The 20,879-nt window shown below is 39.0% G+C and overlaps 1 protein-coding gene across 4 annotated transcripts in view; it reads left to right on the top strand.

Moving 5' to 3' along the window:
• SUGCT (succinyl-CoA:glutarate-CoA transferase) overlaps window positions 1-20,879 on the top strand; it is a 747,749-nt gene that overhangs the window by 172,232 nt on the left and 554,638 nt on the right. For all 4 annotated transcript variants that reach the window (XM_019451100.2, XM_053897878.1, XM_053897879.1 and 1 more), the window contains exon 9: window positions 11,714-11,809. In XM_019451100.2, the coding sequence (XP_019306645.1) occupies window positions 11,714-11,809 (96 nt within the window). The remainder of the gene's footprint in view (window positions 1-11,713; window positions 11,810-20,879) is intronic.

Here is a 20,879-nt window from a genome sequence, read left to right as displayed (position 1 = left end):
TTTTAATTGGATTTTTTGGGTTTTTTGAGTGTTCAGTTTTATAAGTTCTTTATATATTTTGGATACTAACCCTTTATCTGGTATGTCATTTGCAAGTAAGTATCTTCCCCCATTCCATAGGTTGCCTTTTAGTTTTGTTGATTGTTTCCTTCGCTGTGCAGAAGCATTTTATTTTGATGAAGTCCCAATGGTTTATTTTTGCTTTTGTTTTCCTTGCTTTAGGAGACATATCTAGAAAGAAGTTGCTACGGCTGGCATCATGGATGTTACTGTCTGCGTTCTCTTCTAGAATTTTTATGGTTTCAGGTCTTACATGTAGGTTTTTAATCCATTTTGAACTTATTTTTGTGTATGGTGTAAGAAAATGGTCCAGTTTCATTGTTTTGGATGTTGTTCCAGTTTTCCCAACACCATTTGTTGAAGAGACCATCTTTTCCCTGTTGCATATTCTTTTTATGCTTTGTCAAAGATTTATTGACTATGTAGTTTTGGGTTCCTTTTTGGGTTTTCTATTCTACTTCATTGATATATATGTCTGTTTTGGTGCCAGTACTATACTGGTTTGATCACTATAGCTTTGTAATTTAAGTTGAAATCCAGTATTGTGATGCCTCCAGCTTTGCTTTTCCTTTTCAAGGTGCTTTGGCTATTTAGGGTCTTTTGTGATTCCTTACACATTTTAGGATTATTTGTTGTAGCTCTGTGAAAAATGCTGCTTTGTATTTAAAAACTTTTTTTAATGTTTATTTTTAAGAGAGAGAGAGAGAGAGAGCGAGAGGCAGTGTGCATGAGTGGGGTAGGGGCAGAGAAAGAAGGAGACACAGAATCTGAAGCAGACTCCCGGCTCTGAGCTGTCGGCACAGAGCCCGATATGGGGCTCAAACCCACGAACTGCGAGATCATAACCTGAGCCAAAGTGGGACGCCCAACCTACTGAGCCACCTAGGCGTCCTGTCTACTTGATAGATTTTTTTTAAAAAGTCTCTTGTGGGACTGATTATTTCTATTTTGAATTAAAGATTTTAGCTTTCGGGCGTCTGGGTGGCTCAGTCTGTTAAGCATCCAGCTTCGGCTCAGGTCATGATCTCACAGTCCGTGAGTTGGAGCCCTGCGTCGGGCTCTGTGCTGACAGTTCAGAGCCTGGAGCCTGCTTCAGATTCTGTGTCTCCCTCTCTCTCTCTCTGCCCCTCCCCTGCTCATGCTCTGTCTCTCTCTGTCTCAAAAATAAATAAAAACATTTACAAAAATGGAAAAAAAGATTTTAACTGTCTTGAGAGATAAAACTCTCTTTTTTTTTATTTTGGGACCTCTGACAGCACCTGACAGAGTGCTCTGCATATAATAAGGGCTTATTAAATATCTGCTAAATGCATGAAGGAAGCAATAAACAAAAGTAACTTTCATTTCTTATAACTTCTTTTTAAAACTAGCTGTTGCAGAGCAATGTATGTATTCTAAAAACAGAACTTAGAAAAATGTTTGAGTGTAGTTGACACACAATGTTACATTAGTTTCAGGTGTACGGCGTGGGGATTCAACAACTCTGTACTTCTGCTGTGCTCAACACAAGTGTAGCTACCATCTGTCACCATATCGTGCTGTTATAATATCGTTGACTATATTCCCTATGCTATGCCTTCTATTCCTGAGACTTTCTCCTTCCATAAATGGAAGCCTGTATCTTCCACTTCCCTTCATCCATTTTGCCCACTCTCTCACCCCCATTCCCTCTGGCAACCATCGGTTTGTTCTCTATATTTATAGTCTGATTCTGCTTTTTGTTTGTTTATTCATTTGTTTTAAGAAACAAATATTTTAAAGAATGAAGTTATTTCAAATGTAAAACCATATTCGAAGAAAACATTTGAAACCGAAGACATCACAGGAATAAATAAGTACATCATGTCACTAACTGTTACCTTTCTATATTTCCACTTACTCATCACATTTTTTCCTTTTAGTTATTCATAACCACTTTTTGAGTGAAATGATTGACTGGGTCAGTGGTTAATGGTAAGAAATATGTTTGATGTATTACACTAAACATGCTTTTGAAATTCTGTCTCTCTGTGTTGTCTGGTCTTACCTTCTGGCATTTGAGATCCAGTTTCCACATGTCTGATTTTGATTCAGATGGATTGGCAAAATTATTCTGAGTATGATGCAAATATGTTTTCTTTTTGAGTTCAGTATATAAAATAAACATCAATATGATTTGACTACCATTAGTGATAGTTCAGAGGAATGTGAAATGTGTGTGTTCCTTTCATTAGGTTAAAAAAAAATGCCCCAAAGAGAAGGATTTGACAATATGTTCTTCCTTTGCTAAGCAAATAAAGGTAGAGATTTTAAAATTACATAACAGCTCTACTGGTTTTTCCAGTGTTTACAGGTAAAATGTTTATAGGTTGAAGTTTATTTCTAATTACATTAGAATAGAAGTAAAGACATAGTTGCAGCAAAGCAGAAATCTTTGAGTGAGTACCATATTAAGGATTATGTAATAATTAAGGTCGGACTTATCTGTAGAGGTTTACCTAATAGAAAAGGATGTTTACTGACTGTCTTTTCTTTACCAAGTAGGACAGTCAATAAAACTTTTCTAGGATCGTGGCCATTCAGGAATACTAAGGAGTTTGATTCTGTATGAAATACAGAATAGAATGCCTGAATCCAGACTAGCTGAGTTCAGGTCCTGGCTTGTCCATTTACTAGGTATATAACTGTGGGAAGATTATGAAACTGCTCTGTGCCTCAGTTTTCTCATTTGTAAAATGGGTTCATCATAGCACCTCTCTCATACAGTTGTCATGTGGATGAAATAAGATAATTTGCATAAAATGCTTAGAACAGTACACAGTAAGTACTTAATATAGATATTAGCTTTTATTGTTAGTGAATACTAGAAGCTTAAAATGGTAAATGCAGTATGAATAGGTATAATTCTTGTTCTTTTTTCAACATGGGATAGCCATTCCACTCCTGAATGCGTTCCCTCCTTAGCCCTATGAGCTGGAGATTAGACTGACCTGCGAGTGAGTCATAGATTTGCCATTCAGCAACTCACTGTGTGACCTAGACGAGACACCTAATCTGCCTAGGCGTAGTTTTTTCATCTGTAAAATAGAGGCTGTAATACCAACGTCATGTGAGATCATTTGGTTTCATTCATTCCCCCTTAATACTCCATATAACAGCCAGATGATCTAATTATTATAAATCAATGGCTTCCCATGACACTTAGAATGATATTCTAGGTCCTTACTCAGGCCTGCAATACCTACATGTTCTGGTGCTTGCTTCCCTCTTTAACTCCATCTTTTTTTTTTTTTTTTAAGTTTATTTATTTATTCTGAGAGAGAGAATCGGGAGAGAGAGTGCATGAGCAGGGTAGGGGCAGAGAAAGAGAGAATACCAAGCAGGCTCCACACTGTCAGCACAGAGCCTGACACGGGGGCTTGAACTCACAAACCGTGAGATCATGACCTGAGCTGAAATCAAGAGTCCAACGCTTAACTGACTGAGCCACCCAGGCGCCCCCCTCCTTAACCCCATCTTATACTATTGCCTTTTTTACCTACTACGTTCCTGCTCCAGTGACCTTATTTTTGTTCTGAAATATGGTAAATTTTTTACCGCAAGAAAGTCTTTTAGTTGTTGATGTGGTTGCCTAGAAAGATTCCCCTAGATTTTCACATGCTTTCTACAGGTCTCCAGTTAAGTGTTAACATCTTCAAAAAATTTTTTATTTTTACATTTATTTATTTTTGAGAGACAGAGAGAGACAGAGCATAAGTGGGGGAGGGGCAGAGAGAGAGGGAGACACAGAATCGGAATCAGGCTCCAGGCTTCCAGCTGTCAGCACAGAGCCCCATGCGGGGCTCGAACCCGCAAGAACTGGGAGATCATGACCTGAACTGCAAGATCATGACCTGAGCCGAAGTTGGATGCTTAACCGACCGAGTGACCCAGGTGCCCCTAGTGTTAACCTCTTCAAAGAGACTTTTCTAACCTGCTGGTCTAGAAAATCATTTCTATCTATCATTTCTTGATATCCTCCTGTTTTTTTATGCCTGAATGTAGCTGACCCTGGAATGTAAGCTTCATGACAGTGCAACCATGTCTGTCTTATTCACTCCTATTTCCCCTGTGCCTTGAACAGTTCCTGGCACATAGTAGGTGTGATGTCAAGATTTTTGAATAAATGAATGAATGAGGCACTGGTTGACACTTAAATAAATATTATATATAATATATTAACATAATATATAAATAGACATTCCCTTTACTTACCTTTTGATCCCCCTTCTTTTTATGCTTTCTTGTAAGCCTGGAACAGGACTTCTAGAGATGATCCTGGAGTATCCTGTAGTGCCACAAAAAAAGAAGTGCTTAAAAACAAAAACCTCACCATGATGGGGTGTGTGTCAAAGGAGCCAACTGAAAGAGCTCCCAGTGGCCAAAAAAGAATGATTTGAGCAACAAAATAGAGTCATATTGGATTATAACCCAAAGTATAAAATAAATACCTAGGACTCTGTGCTGATATAAATAAATGACTGAATAAATAAATAGGAGAGAAGAGACAAATATCCTATGCAGAATTCAAAATAATTTATGTGGACAGTTCATCCTTGAAAAGGAGGAGCATAACTCCTCACCCCCAAAGATTTCATTGTGGAAAGGGGGAGAAAAAAAAGAATGATTTTACAGTGGAGATACCTGATAGCCACCACCTCAGGCAGGTGATGGAGGTCAACACCAACAATGTTAAGTCGTATGGATAGTTTGTACCTTTGATAAGATGGACGAAAATGGCCCTTTACTTTTGTGAGCTTTCTTCCAAAAAGTCCAAATTCCCAAAGACCAACCCATAATTCTCTAATTATGAGAAAAATAGAAGAAAAATCCCTATTGAGGAGCAGTCTCCAAAATACCTGATCTGTACTCCTCAAAGCTGTCCAGGTCCTCAGAAAGAAGGAATGTATGATCAATTGTTACAATCAAGAGGAGCCTACAGAAGCAACCACCAAATAGAATGTGATAGGTATCCTGAATAGGATCTTGGAGCTGAAAAGAACATTAAAAATGAAGGAAATCTGAGGCACCTGGGTGGCTCAGCCGGTTAAGCATCCAACTTGGGCTCAGGTCATGATCTCACGGTTTGTGTGTTTGAGCCCTGTGTCCTGGGTCTGTGCTGACAGCTCAGAGCCTGGAGCCTGCTTCAAAAAGAATAAGTTCTGTCTCTCTCTCTCAAAAGTAAACAAACATTAAAAATATTTTTTTTTAAATGAAGAAAATCTGAACACACGGACTTTAATTAATAACAATGTGTCAATATTGGCTCTTTCATTGTAAAATATGTATCACACTGGGGTAAGAGGCTAATTAATAGGAGCATTGGAATGAACAGTCAAGGGAATAAAAGGCGCAGCATAGGGAATATAGTGAATGGTACTGGGATGGCGTTGAAGGAAGCCTGATGGGAGCCACACTTGTGCTGAGCACAGCATAACGTCTAGAGAAGTTGAGTCTCTAGGTGGTACACCTGAAACCAATGTAACATTGTGTCAGCTAAAAAATAAATAAGAAATTAAATCAGCAGAGAAAAGAAATAAAAATAATAGAGGAACTGGGTGTGGAGTATATGGGAACTCATTACTATTTTGGTAAGTTTTCTGTAACTCTAAAACCGTTCTAAAATAAAAAGTTAAAAAAATTATAAACATTTCCTCACATGGTACTATCTTCTTCTGTTGCACCATTTTAAATGCCTACTTTTATCTCCTGTTATGTTTAAATATCATAGTTTATTTCACCTACTCCCTATTTTGGGGTAAATTGGTGCTGGTGGTTTGAATTGCATCATCATTCATACCTCTGATTAGAGGCTATTTTTGGCATGGAGACTTATCTTCTTTTGTTTTACCTTGTTCCTGGTTTCTTCTCTAATTTTCTCTCCCTATTTTCCCTTAGGGAATGACTTTATATACTTTCTATATGCTGATGACTGAAGCCCCAATGATTGTCTTGCATGCATCTCCAATGCAACATATGCAAAGGAGGGTTCTTGTTTTCCTTTCCCTTCACCTCCTTCCTCTCTTGGATTTGCTTATTTCTGTTAGTGCCTTCATAGCCTACCCAGATATTCAGCCAGAAACCTGGGAGTTATGTGTAGCTCCCTCCTCTTCCTCACCATTTTATCTGCCATCCCCTTCCCATACAGTCTTTTACATGTTCTGTCCATTCTATCCCTAAAGGAGATCTTAAATCCATTCATTTGGCCATTTCCACTGCCACGAACTTAGTCTGAGCGGTCATAGGCTTATGCCTGGACCTTCACAGTATCTGTAACTGGTCCCTTTTCTCTCTTGTCTCTTTTCAGTCCATTCTTTGGGTTTAATTCCAAATGCAGTGGGAAGCCCTATGAGTTTTAAGTAGAAGGATGATATAATATAATTCTTGATTTTAAAACTATCATTCTGAGGGGCACCTGGCTGGCTCAGTCGGTGGAGCATGAGACTTGTGATCTTGGGGTTGTGAGTTTGAGCCCCACGTTGGGTGTAGAGATCAATTACAAACAAACAAACAAAATAAAATAAAATAAAATAAAATAAAATAAAATAAAATAAAATGATCATTCTGAAAGATGTGCAGAGAATGACTCCTTCAGGGGCCGGCAGGATCTGTCCACCTCTAATTTCATTTCCTGTCTCTTTCCTGTCATGCTTCAGTTATATGCATCTACTTTCAGATGTTTTTTCCCCTGTATGCCACTCTCTTTCTTGCCTTAGGGCTTGCCCACATGATATTCTCTTTGTTTTTAAAGTTCTCCCTGTGCAAGTTCCTATAACTGTTTAGTTGTCTTCTCCACTATTCTTAAGTCCAAAGAGAGCAGGACTGTGTCTTTTTATTTACTTTTGTACCCAGTAGCTGACATAATACCTTACACAAAGCAGCACTCAGTATTTGTTGAGTAAATAAACTAATACTTACTGTTTCCATTCACGCGTTAAAAAAATTAGTGCGTGGAAGCGCCTGGGTGGCTCAGTGGATGGATTAAGCATCCAGCTACAGCTCAGGTCAGGATCTGCGGTTTATGACTTGGAGCCCCACATCGGGCTCACTGCTGTCAGCACAGAGCCTGCTTTGGATCCTCTGTCCCCCTCTTTCTCTGCCCCTCCCTTGCTCACACGCTCTTTCTCTCTCAAAAATAAACATTAAAAAAATAGTGTGGAAATTCTATGTTAGGTGCTGGGAGAATATATGAAGGGTTTGTAGCAAACAGTTCTTACCCTGAAATAGTTCCCGGTTTAAAAGGAGGGATAGGATAAGCTATGGATAATAAGTTAGGTTGGAGGAGGACACTGTAGTTAGAGTAGTTTAAAGTTCTGTCATTAGCCAGCTGTGTGACTTCAAGTAAGTTATTTCCTTCTCTGTTCCTTTATTTATCCATCTCTAACCTTAAGAGATTAGGCTAGATTTCCCTGAGGCTTTGGTTCTCAAATCTGGTTACATTGGTTAAATTATGTTTTTCCCAGACCCCATCCCTGGAGAGTCTGATTCAGTAGGTCCGGGGCGGGGGGGTGGTGGGTCCAGGAATTCTACAGGTGACTATGATGCACAGGTAGGTTTAGGAACCACTGATCTAGGTTTTCTTAGCTTTGCCATCTTATAAGTGTAGTTGTATAAGGTGGACTGTGAAAGGGCAGCTGGAATTAGGCAGATTAAGGGGTTGTGTTTGTTCAGAGGCAGGGGAAATATTTGTTTGCTTGGGTGATGAGAGGATACTTAGTGGAAATGGTGACATTGCAATGGACTTTGAAGAATGGTTGGAAAGATGGGCAGGTGCAGAAGTGAAGCATGATTGGTGTTTAGCCCAGCTTAGTTGGAGGCCAGAATATGTGCAAGGGAGCAGGAGGGAAAAATTGACCAGTTGTGATGCAATGGACCCCAATCCCAGTATTGTTTTCCCCACTTTTCCCATCATACTTGGTTTTTTGGAGATGAAAAATTCTATTATTGCAGTTTGATCCTCATTCGGTAGAAGTGAAACGTGGTGACAGACCCCATGGGGCTGCTTTGGGAAATAATTGGGTGTATTCTTCCTCATGTCTTTTGGGGCTGTGCCCTTTGAGAGCCACTTTGACCATGCCATTGGTTTTCTGGTTAGACACACAATACCAGGACCCACTATGTTATCTAAAATAATAGTTTTTCTGTCAGAATGATTATTATTAAACCAAAGTTGGCTTTTTTGTTCAGATGAAACCATGTAAAGGCAACATTCTGAGTAAATTATATAGCGTCCACATGATGAAATAATGGCCCTAAGTTTAGGGGATGTAAGTAATGATCTAATGCAATATTTAGAATGGATATACAGTATGTAGTTATTAACCTAAAAGTCACATCCTGCATTCTCTTGATTTGTGGAAAATTTGTCATTAATTGCCAGGAAGCCTCTGATTTTTCATACATAATCACGTCATAGCTGTTGACTTTCTCCCCCTTCTCCTGCCTTAAAATACTTCATTGCAAATAGTAGATTACTCTTAGTTTTGCAATGCCCCTTTTAAACACTGGGTTGCTAAATTTAGCCCTGTCGCTCCCTTTTTTTTTTTTTAAATAGAATTCATTTTTCCCCCAAATTTGCCTCTGAATAGTTACTGACAAATCACACTTTGTTTTTGGGTGGCAGTGGCTTAAAATCTTATCTAACCTTTCTGCCCAGTGAGAGGCTGTTAGTCCTGAAATGCTCTTTTGTTTTCATGAGTTATTGTTGTGTGCAAGAAACTGATAGGGCATCCCATTTAGAAACAGTTGGTGAGATGAGTTTTGACTCTTCATTCAAACTTACTCTAAATAACTCTGCTTTTACTAAATAGTTATCAAAGATATAGCTTAGCAAGGTAGGGTCAGAAACACAGAAGTCAAAATTGAGATGAGAGAAAGAGGTCGTGGGCAAGAAAGGAGGTAGTCGGGCTCATCTCCAGCCTAGAATCCAGCCCATACATCCTCCTGGCAACCATGTCAGATCAATCTAGGATTTTCAGGTTAACCTGTGATCATCCAGTCAGTTCACTACCTCTTGCAGCTATTGCTGATGTTGGTCTATTGACTCTCAGTTGACTTTGAAATTAAAAGAGTGGAAATACCAAGCCTCTTATGATTCTTTGCTTGCAGAGAATTACCTTTATTAATGTGAATCCTTGGCCTTCAGTAGCACCAGAGCAACTTGGAGAGTGACTTTTACCAGAATTTATTTGAGAAGAACAACCTCCTCCCCCCATCTCTCATATATAGTTAGATCAAAGAAAAACCTTTCTTATAGAAAAACCTCAGACTTGAGAGAATTTACCCAATTTCAGGAAGAGCTTTAATGGGAAAATGACTACAATTGCATCCCTGGTATCATTTTTATCTGCCAGACTGTTAAGAAGAATAAGAGTCAGAAGTATAGACCTAGGAAGCAAATTTAAGACCATTTACTATTTGCAAATTGAGTTCTGTGTTTATGCTGCCCCGGGTGACATTGTAGGCCTGCTTCCACTTCAACCAGAACACTGGAGGTTACTTCCTCACACATTAGGATTTTGTGCATTATGTGGTTTGGTACAGGAGTTCTGCTTCCCCCCCCCCCCCCTCCTTTTTTTAAAAAGATCGAAAAGCACCCATTTTGGCCAAATGCCCAAGATTTTATAGAGAATGTGTCTGAAGGTCAAAGTAGTTAAATACCTACAGCCGTACAACCTCTTAGAGTTTACAGAGATGCAAAATCATGAAACTGGACTTCCTATCCAGTGCATTTTTTTGACTACAAAATGTTGATTTGATTTTCCATTTTGAAAGACACAGAAGTGATCTGTGAAATGGTGATTAGCACGAGGCAGCCCCAGGCAGCCCTGGAATGCTCCATGGTTCAAATGCCCGAGACCAGATGGAGGTCCAGAAGTGGATGACTCAAAGTTTATTAGTTTTGCCACCTGGGCAGTACAGCCGAACCAGCTGCCATAAGGCAGTTCCAATTTCAACAGAGCAGTAAATGAACATAAAAGTGAGTGTAAATCCCAAGAATAAAGTAAAGGAGAATGTCTGCTGCTGTAAGGAGATTCATCCAGGCCGAGCCCTCTTGATAGGCCTTGAGGGAGGCAAGAAGCCATGCCAGGGAGAGGGCAATGACAGGTCGTGGCACGGAGCCCTGAAAAACCACCCCTGAGTTGTTCCAGGAGCCAGACTTAGTTTGGGATATGTTCAACTTACTGGCTTGGGAGATTCCCAGTCACACCTGATGATCCAGAATGGGGAAAATAAACCCATGGTATATGTGGAATATCCTGATTATGTTATGGGGCCAGAAGCTTTTTTTTTCTGGAAACTTTGGAAAATTTTTATTAGGTTGCCTTTCCATAGTTCACAGCCCTTGGGGGCATGGGTATTCGTGAGAACACAGGCTCCTCGTGGCGGGTCATCGGGAATCAAGTCATTATCCTCATGTTATCCTACTATGCTATTGAATCATTGTAGGTTTTCAAGATATGTGTATGAAATACTGCAAGAGTCAGAAGCTGACCCTAAGGTTTTAGATGATCCCTTTAAGAGATCTAAGGCTTTTGAAACCTGAAATAGGTATAATATTGAGGGTATGGGGTTAGGACTAATTTGAGAGAGGTACAGCAGTTTTTGTTTAAATGAGGACAATTCACGGGGAATTTCAAAAAGTCAAATAATTTTGATTCTCTGTGTCAGTAAGAATGCTTTGGGCAGCTGAACTGATTGAAACAAAGTAGAGGTTTATTATTGTTATTTTTTTCATGAAATGAGAACTTTAGAGGAACCTGGCTCATGGCTGGTTCAGCTGCTCAGGGATGACACCAGCTCTTCTTTTTGTCATCCTGACAGAAAGCAAAAGGACACGGGTGAGGAGGGGAAAGGAATGTACTAGATGCTGATGTATTTTGATGTGGTTTTGATGCTAAAGGCTGGACCAGGGTTTCATCTACTGGGTCGACCTCCATCCTCAGTTGATCTTTAAATTTTATTTTTTAAGTTTATTTATTTATTTTGAGAGATACAGAGACAGCATGAGAAAGGGAGGGGCTGAGAGAGAATCCCAAGCAGGCCTTGCGCTGTCAGCGCAGAGTCCAATGTGGGGCTCAAACCCATGAAACTGTGGTGAGGCAAAACCAAGAGTTGGATGCTTAAACCGATTTGAGCCACCCAGGCACCCCTGTCCTCCAGTGATCTTTCTGGGAGCTGAATGTTATTCATACTTAGTCTCAGGCAATAATGTAATACCGTTCTATCTTTCTTTGCGTGATGAAGGCATGGTGGCCTGTGTATTTTCTTTATTTTTTAAATGTTTTTATTTATTTTTGAGAGACAGAGACAGAGCACAAGTTGGGGAGGGGCAGAGAGAGAGAGGGAGACACAGAATCGGAAGCAGGCTCCAGGCTCTGAGCTGTCAGCACAGAGCCCGATGTGGGGCTCGAACTCAGGAACCTCAAGATCATGACCTGAGCCAAAGTCGGACATGTAACCAACTGAGCCACCCAGGCATCCCTCCTGTGTATTTTCTAACCTATTTGGAGTTTCTTCTCTCTTTTACTTTCTTCTGCCCTGACATGAAATGAACTCAAATGAGAACTTTCACAGTATAACCTTCTGTTCGTAATTGTGGGTTAACTACCTTTTTCCCCCCCTCCTCTGGTAGGTGGCCTGTCTGACCCAGGTAGCTGCTAATTATCTGATTGCCCAAAAGGAAGCAGAACGATGGGGCACAGCTCATGGCAGTATTGTTCCTTACCAGGTAAGAATAATACATACAACATAGAGTTGGGCTACTGTAATCTGCAGTTTCGTATGATATGAATTTGGGAAATTATTTCCCTTGCTAAGAAAAAAAAAACCTTTCAGGATACTCTGTTATGTATCTTTGTCTGACTATAACAAGGTTCTGTTGTTCACTTTAAATTCTGTGTTTTGCACATTTCTTCATCAGAAGATTAGTAACAGGACACTTAAATGGATCAAAGGAACTTGCTGAAAGTGAGTGACTTTTGGCCACACATGATGGTTTGTGTTTTTTTCACCCCAAAGAAACACTGATTGTAGCCATTTTATAAAGCATGGTTTGTTCACCATGTCAGTTATAAACCAAATGTTACCTACCCCAGCTGACAATAATATTCTCACAGGGTTGGAGTAAAATGAAAACTCGCGTGTGACGGATCTTTATTTTCAGAGCAAAGCAGATGGTTCAGGAACTGCTGTTCTTTATTAAGTGTCTAAACTTGTCCTTAGAAATTCTTGATGTTGGCTAGTGTGAATGAATATGTGAAGGAACTGTGATCTTTCACAAATAAAATAAGAACAGAAACTAACTCTTCTTCCAAACCCTTAACCTTTGCTTAGCTTCGTAGTATCATTTCTCATTGTATTTATTAATATATTTGTTATATCTTCTCTAATACGTTTAAGAGTTAGAGGTGTCTTTTTCATCACCATATCCTTTCTCACATCCAGCAGAAGTATGGACTAGGCACCATGTAAATATCTATTGAATGAAGGAGTGAAGTTTACTGTAGCCATTTCAGTGCTAATGGCCTTGACAGAGCATGCAGAAGTCCGCATTTTGCATTTACCAGGAAATCAATCCATCAACAACTGCTACTCATCCTTTTAGTTTTAAGAACATTATTTCCTTCAGCAAAACTAGCTTCTTTTCCATTTCTTTTAATACCAATTTGAGCAATTCAGTGACCCAATGTGAATCTGGAATTTTTCGCTTTCTATTTCTGTGTATCTTCTCCTTGTCCCTGAGGCGTTACTATGATTTCCTTGTAGAAGTGCCTTTTGGCGTAACTACAGTAGTGGAGACATTTTCTTTTCTTTTTTCCTTTTTAAGTTTTTATTTATTTATTTTGAGAGAAACAGAGACAGTGTGAGCTGAAGACGGGCAGAGGGAGAGGGAGAGAGAGAGAGAGAGAGAGAGAGAGAGAGAAAGAAAATCCCAAGTAGGCTCCACACTGTTAGCACAGAGCCTGACATGGGGCTCAGTCTCATGAACTGTGAGATCATGACCTGAGCCAAAACCAAGAGTCTGATACTTAACTGTCTGAGCCACCCAGGTACCCCTGAAGACATTTTCTTGAGTGCCTCCCCTTTTTTCTTTAGCAGTGCTTTTATGACCACTGTTAGTGACATTTGGGTTCCCTACTTCTTAGCCCTCTGTGGCTAAACTTCTAGCCAGACCTACCAAAAGCTGCATTTTTGAACTTTTTAGAGATCATCAAATTCAGCCTTCTCACTTCTCTGATAGGCAACTTGATACCTGGGGCGTCTGGGTGGCTCAGTTGGTTAAGCGTCCGACTTCAGCTTAGGTCATGATCTCACCACTCATGAATTCAAGCCCTGAGTCGGGCTCCATGCTGACAGCTCAGAGCCTGGAACCTGCTTCCGATTCTGTGTCTCCCTCTCTCTCTGCTTCTCCCCTGCTCACCCTCTGTCTCTCTCTCTCTCTCTCAAAATAAATAAGTGTTAAAAAAAAAAAAAGGAATTTGATACCTGTATTGAATAGATGAATCCCAACTCTGATCTGCTCCTTGTTGACTAGTCTTTCAGATCCTGCTACCTTTGACAGGAGAGTGCTGTGGTTCCAGTTGCTTCTTCTATTCCAAACCATACCCTCTCCGTCAAACTTGCTCATGGCTGAAAGGTTGCCATCAACTAATTGATACTTATCACTGACTGTGGAGATCCATCTCAAAGGCATTTTAGCAGAGGGAAATGTTGGAACCTGTGGGAGTTCATCACTAATAATGGAAGGCGTATTTTTAGTTTTTGGTGTGTGGAGAAAGCATTTTTGACTCGGAAGGCTTTATAGTATAATTCCAAATCATATCACATAGGGATGTGTTCACTGTGTTGTAGTGTAAGGTTTACAGTTTATTTTTTGATTATTTTTTTAAAAAATGGAATGTCTTTTAAAGATATATATTTTTAATGTTTTATTTATTTATTTTTGAGAGGGGGTGGTGGGGAAGGGCAGAGGGAGAAGGAGACCGAGAATCTGAAGCAGGCTCTGTGCTGCCAGCAGTGAGCCTGATGCGAGGCTTGAACTCACAAACCGTGAGATCATGACCTGAACTGAAGTCGGACGCTTAACCAACTGAACTACCCAGGCGCCCCAGAAAAAATAGAATGTCTTTTGAAAAAGTTTTGTATATTGGGGTGCCTGGGGGGCTCAGTCAGTTAAGCGTCTGACTTTGGCTCAGGTCATGATCTCACGGTTCTTGAGTTCGGCCCCACTTGGGGCTCTGGACTGACAGCTCAGAGCCTGGAGCCCACTTCCAATTTTGTGTCTCCCCCTCTCTCTCTCAGCCCCTACCCCACTCGTTCTCTGTCTCTCTCAAAAATAAATAAACATTAAAAAAAAAAAAAAGTTTTGTATAGACCTTGGCTGTCCTTCCTGTGCTCAGGAGTCTTGAGTATGCTGTCAATTATTTTACTGTGAGGTAAAAAGAAATTTAGAAACTTTTGGCTTTTACTAGAGTAGGTAAAGGATATGGGAGACTCTGTGTGTGCATGTGTATATATTCTTTGAAGACAGAAATGTACTTTTCCTGCCAGAATTGTCCCAGTCACATAAAGTGGATACTGTGCTTATTTGATCTAGTTGATTGCAGCTTTATTATCTGTAAGAAATAAGAGAAGATCTACTAGGATCTTTCCTCAGGAACTCAGAATTCATCTGTTTTTTCTTGGTAGAGGACCGGTTCAGCACTGTGATTAAGGAACAAATGCAAATTCAGCTTGAATGAAACCAGCATATTAAGATGGATCCTAGATATGTTTCTAGACCTTGGTCTGTTTTTAATTTTTAAAATAGATTTGGGAAATATTTTTATGGGTGAGTGCCAGGATAATTATAATTCAGTTTTCTAGAATAATTATAGCTTTGCATCTAATTTGAGTTGTCTGCGTTTGGAGCTGAAAGTCTGTAATGGAAGACCCCAATGGTCTCAGGAATTAGTTAGGCACCCTGCTCACTCTGCTTAATTCTTGTTGAACCCTATCTGAAAGATCACAGACCTTGAATGCATGGAATGTAAATTTCTGAAAAGTAAGGATCCTTCATTTTGTGTGTTATTTTATGTACCCTCAATCCTGAACTTCTCGGGTTGATTATCCACTTGTGTTCATTCTTCCCTATTCTTCAACTGCCAACTTTCTGAAAATGAGTAAACCAAACAAAAGTAGACAGAATTGAGATAGTCATTCTGCTACTTGTTGAATAGATTTGGTGGGTGCTTTTCTGAGAATTCAGATTTTTAAAAAGTGGATTTCAGTGTTTCTTTTGTTACCATTACCATTGGGCCTTGCCTCTGAGAAACACCTAGCCCAAGGGGTTAATAATTACATAATGCTGATGCGATGCTGATGATTTTTAATGCATTGGTATTAGTCCAGTGTTTCTCAGCCCTTCAAACATTTATATTTATAAAGACAGGAGGGTTTTGGGGGATGGGAGAGAAGAGTGCAGAGAAAGCAATTGGCTGGTCTTCAAAAAGAATATGTTTTATTGTGTATTATGGTTATCAGTGGGGCCACTGCACTTTACATACATGCTTAACATCATAATCCCCCTAATTTCATAACCCAAGTGTATCCAAAAGTCTCTCCCATATTTCTTCAACATGCTAGGAGCCTGTATTTGTATGTTCCCCTCTGCTTTCCAGGCTCATGATCCTTACTGACCCCTCTCCCTCTCTCCAGAAGATTCATTCACACATATACTCATGAAGAGAGGAGACTATACTGAACATTTTCAAGGAAAAGGGGGAGATTTTATAGATGAAACTTATACAGTCTCTGACAGGAAGTCTCACCTGTCTTAACCATATCTTTTGGCTGCTACTGGGGAGTTTCACTATCTTGAATAGCATAAGAATCTCCCCATCTTTTCTGTTCCTCTTTCTCTCCCCTCTTCTTTTCGGAGACCAACGAACTTCTCTACTCTTATACAGAATTATTGTGCTCTGTAGTGCAAGCACAGATCTTTGGGTGGCCATCTCTGCCCTAAATGCTTAACAATGTATTGCTACTGTGCCCTAAGGAGCATGCTGGTATATGGATCTAACAGAAGCCCACTGAGCTCCCTCTGGATTCCTGATAAGACCATCTCTCTCCCAGTCCATACTACCAGCAGGACTTGGGGATGCTCACAGAGTTCTATGTGCTTCCTTGTGGGAAAAACCCACAATCTCTTCAGCTACAGCATTGCCTTCATGATTAGTATGTACTGCCACAGAGACCAATCTGGGGAATGAGACAACCACAATTACCTCCTTCCCTTAAAAGAACACCAATCCCATCATCCTTTACACATTTGCCTCAATCACCACCAGGACTCCAAGCCTTCCAGGCTATGTGTTATCACCCGCACAATTATTCTCACATGGCTCCGTTCATCTCTTCCTTTGACCCAGTTATTTCTTCTGTTAACAGTCTTGGTGGCTTTACAATCCACTTAGATGACCCAAGCAACATCCTGGCATCTCATTTCTTTAGCGTCCCATGGCCCTTAATGATCTTTTCCTGTTTGCACTTGACTACCACTCAGGTATTTCTCAAGCTTTAACATGCATATGAATATCTACATAGAAATCGTAAGATGCATTGTCTGATTCCAGGTGATATTGATGCTGCACTATGAGTAATAAATGACTATATTATTATTGGTAACTATACCGTCTCCTTTGTATTCAAGTGGCAAAAGCCCACTGCTGATTAGACTTAATGCTCCTTTCAATCTGCGCCCACACTCAAGTAGCGAATATGGCTAGAGGAAAACACAGCTACCATGTTGACAAGCTCCCTCTCCATTCACCACCATTTTTCTCAAGTGGTCCCTCATCCTTACCCACAATCCTGGCACACTATTTACATATTTATTTTCTCTCTCTGAGATGACCATTTCACATCTCTGTCCTCAGACCTTCCCCCATCTCCTCATCCTTAGCCAAAGATGGTCTCTTATTTCACTGAAAATTGATGCGATTGGAAAAGAACTATTTCATCTTTTCTTTGCCATGCCTCCCCAGCTCCTGAATGTGTTCCCATCTATGGTTCACTTCATTCCCTCCTGTCACAATGAATGAATTGTCCCTTTCCACATTTTACCTATTTAAAGGCATTGCCCCTGTACTTTATCTCCTCTGTCACCTGCATTGTGTATCTGTGGGTAGTCATATGATCATGTTCCTCACCTTAAAAACCCCAGCAACCTTCCTTAGACCCCCAAGGCATCTTTTTCCTTTTACCATCCCATTTCTCTGTGCTCTTGTATTACAGAATTCCTCAGAAGAGTTTTGGGTGGTATCTGCTGGGAAGAAGGACTACATCATCTAGTTTGCAATATCATTTGTACCTCACAGGCAAAGAGATTTTACAGTCCTCAGTCCTCAGCCATTTGGGTGCTGTGGAATAGCTCAGGGAAGTTGACTTTCTGAGCAGTTCATTAATATTACTCTTTTTATGCTTTTTCTTGAGGCTTTCAAATGTAGGGCCTTCAAAAGAAACCTTTCCTCTAAATGGCCTGAGAATTCGCATGGCAATTTCTTTTAAAGCTTCCTTTTTCTGGAGTACCCTCTAAACCAAGAAATTGAAGAAAACAATTATTTAGATGATTAAATAAAATCATGTCTCCTTTTCTTCAGTTTGGGCTCATTCAACCAAGGAATAGAGCAGGAAGCTTGCTCTGTTATTTCTGGTATGGACATTATACTGTATATTTAATTTGGCACAAGCAGAGACTCAGACAGGCAGTAAATTCCAAGTTTGAAGAGATGCAGTACTTTGCTATCATTCCTTAGAAAACGTTAAAATGCTGTTAAATCATAACAGATTAGGTAACCTTGGGAATCTTTTTTTTTCGCCCATGTTAAGATTTTGTAAAAAGTGAAAATGTAAATGATATATATCTGTCTCTTCTTGTGTGACTTTTTTTTTTTTTTTACCATAGTCACACTAAAGCATTCACTGGAATTTGAAAGTATACTTTAAACAGGCATATGATTATATTGCGTATTTAATTTCATTGATGTATTAGTAAATAACAGTAAAATAATCATGCTGGCTTCCATTGAAACAATGATTATATATTATGTAAATTATATAAATTTTTATATATTCATTATATAATAAATAATATATAATTATATGATAAATTTACATAATATATACTTTATATAAATTATATATATATACTCACATATGTAAAAGTTATATATATGTAAATATGTTGATGAAAGGGAGACCAAGAGAGAGAAAGCAACTTTGTTGTGGCCATTGGTAGAAAATCCGAGACCCTGGTTCAGAACCATGGTTTTAATATTTCTAAAACTTGCTTCCTTTCCCTCTATATTTAAACTAGTAGTTCTTTTGGTGCTTGATACATTGTGGATGCCTGTCTTTTAGTTTCTTTGATAGATGGTAGAATTCTTCTCATATTTTTCCATCATCTTGACAAATGACCTATTTATTATGATTCTGGAAGGCATCAAACCTAATAAATGACATTGAAGTACATTTGAATTTTGAGCTATGGGGCAATTAATGGTAGGTTTCCATCATGTTTTCAACGTATGCTTTCAAATGACTCTTGATTTTTCAGTTAAACCGTTTCTTGAGCCTCCAGTGGAATAGGCAGTGTTTTAGTTCTCGAAGGCTTCCAGATGAGGAAGAACTGGGCCTTTGATTTCAAGGAGGTCAGAAGCACTACAGCAGGCATGGTTGGGAGAGCTTGAACTTGGGAGTCAGACCAGGTTTCGTAACTTGGCTCTGCCCCTTATTGACTGTGAAATCTCGAACAGGTCTTTTGATATCACTAGTGTTAGCTGCTTCCCACACAACAAGGTGATAATGATAGTAGTTTCCATGTTTGTCTGAAAGAATTAAATGGAATAGCATACGCTGGATATTTGCTGCAGTACCAGACTCTTGTAAGAATTCAGTGGAAGGTGACTCCTATTATTACTTCTGTAGTTGAACTTATTACTTTGTGAAAGTTTCTAGGAAACTACGAAATAATCTCTGTGAAAGCTATCCATGGCAGTGGAGGGGCAGAGTAAATAAAGAATAAAGATACATAGCCGAATTTCTTTCATAATGGAATTTCTACTTTAATTTGTTTCTTTCTTTTCAAGATGGAAAGGAGAGCAACATGCTGTGGTATTTTTGTTTGTTTTAGAAAACAGAAAACTGTTCTTAGATCTTTTGAAGAAATTGCAAGTTGTACCACTGCCAAAATGTACCATTCTTTTTTCCCCAGTTGTATTGAGGAATAATTGACATACATTTCTGTATAAGTTTAAGGTGTACAGTGTGATGGTTTGATTTACACATATTGTGAAGTGATAATACAATAGATTCAGCTAATGTCCATTTTTTCTTGTAGTTGCAAAAAAAAAAAAAAAAGAGAAAAAGAAAAAAGGAAAAAAAATTTTTTTCTCCTTGTGCTGAGAACTCTCTTACAACTTCTTGAAAGAAATCTAGTTTGAGAATTTACTCTCAACAACTTCTTGAAAGAAATATAGTTTGAGGAGAATCATATATCGCAATATCATTGAGTTGTCAAGGGGAATAGGGCTTCTTGTTTATCGAATTGTCTGGTTAATTGAGATTTAGTATATATTCATAGTTAGCAAAATGAAACATGACAAAAATGATTTTCAGAAATAATCTCTGAGAAGCCCACAAGATGAGAACCTATCTCTATAAAAGTTACATTTCCCTTTGAGGGCCAAAAATTACGGTGATTTGTCCTCCAGTTTTAAAAAGTGAGAGAATTAGAGAATATTTTAAACATCTGTTCTTGTAATCTTAGATTGCAATGAACTTTGATAATGTTTACCCAGTAAAAAAATACCTGGGGATTTATTTGAAACAAAAGTGCTGGTGATAGGAAATACATTAGATTGCATCTCTGAGGTTTCTGAAAACTTTTGGATTACTTAGTAGTGACAAGTTAGAATATTCAAATGTCTGTCTTTTTTTTTTTTTTGGGTAAATTAAGGCATGAATTATCTGAATATCTCCCACATCCTTTATTCTACAGCTTTTGGCAAGGTAGCTTTGGAGTATTTGCTATAAAGCTTATGTGTGTGCCTCAGTTCTTATGAATTTTGGATTCTTGTTAAAGCAAAACAAAAATTTTTATTTGGAGATTCTGGTTACTTTGAAGCCAGTTGGCCTGGACTTTGTCACAGTCCTAAGAATATAGGTAATTGGGCAGTCCAACAGGCAGATAAAATTAGGGCAAATATGCCAGCTACTGGCATAATAGTTGCCACTCTCTGGGCTTCTCCTTAGAAAAAGTTCAGCTTTCTTTAGTTTAAAATAAAATTCTGAAGTTTAAAAGAAATTTGACAATATGATGTTTAAGGAGAGCATATTGCACAAAGAATAAATGTAGTTATGACTGTTCAAAAACTAATGTGCTTTTTAAAAATCAGAATTGCCTCCAATTGACAAATACAGTCTTTTTTTAAAAAAAAATATTTATTTCTTTAGAGAGACAGAGAGAGAGGCAGGGAGGGGCAGAGAGAGAGAGAGAGGGAGAGAGAGAATCCCAAGCAGGCCTCACGCGGTTGGCACAGAGCCTGACATGGGACTCAGTCTCACAAACTGCAAGCTCATGATCTGAACTGAAATCAAGAGTGGGATGCTTAACCGATTGAGCCACACAGGCATCCCAATATGGTTTTTTAATGCATTTTACTAAGAGGTAAAATAGAAACACAAGGACAGGCAATGTATCTTAAGAAATATACCTGAAATTCATTTAGGATTTTATCAACTTCTCTTGCATTCTCAAT

This window comes from Panthera pardus, unplaced genomic scaffold, assembly GCF_024362965.1.
Source record: "Panthera pardus isolate Hobbes unplaced genomic scaffold, ASM2436296v1 HiC_scaffold_8, whole genome shotgun sequence".
Taxonomy (NCBI): domain Eukaryota; kingdom Metazoa; phylum Chordata; class Mammalia; order Carnivora; family Felidae; genus Panthera; species Panthera pardus.
The sequence above is the reverse complement of the archived record's forward strand: the minus strand, read 5'-3'. Positions and strand labels throughout refer to the sequence as shown.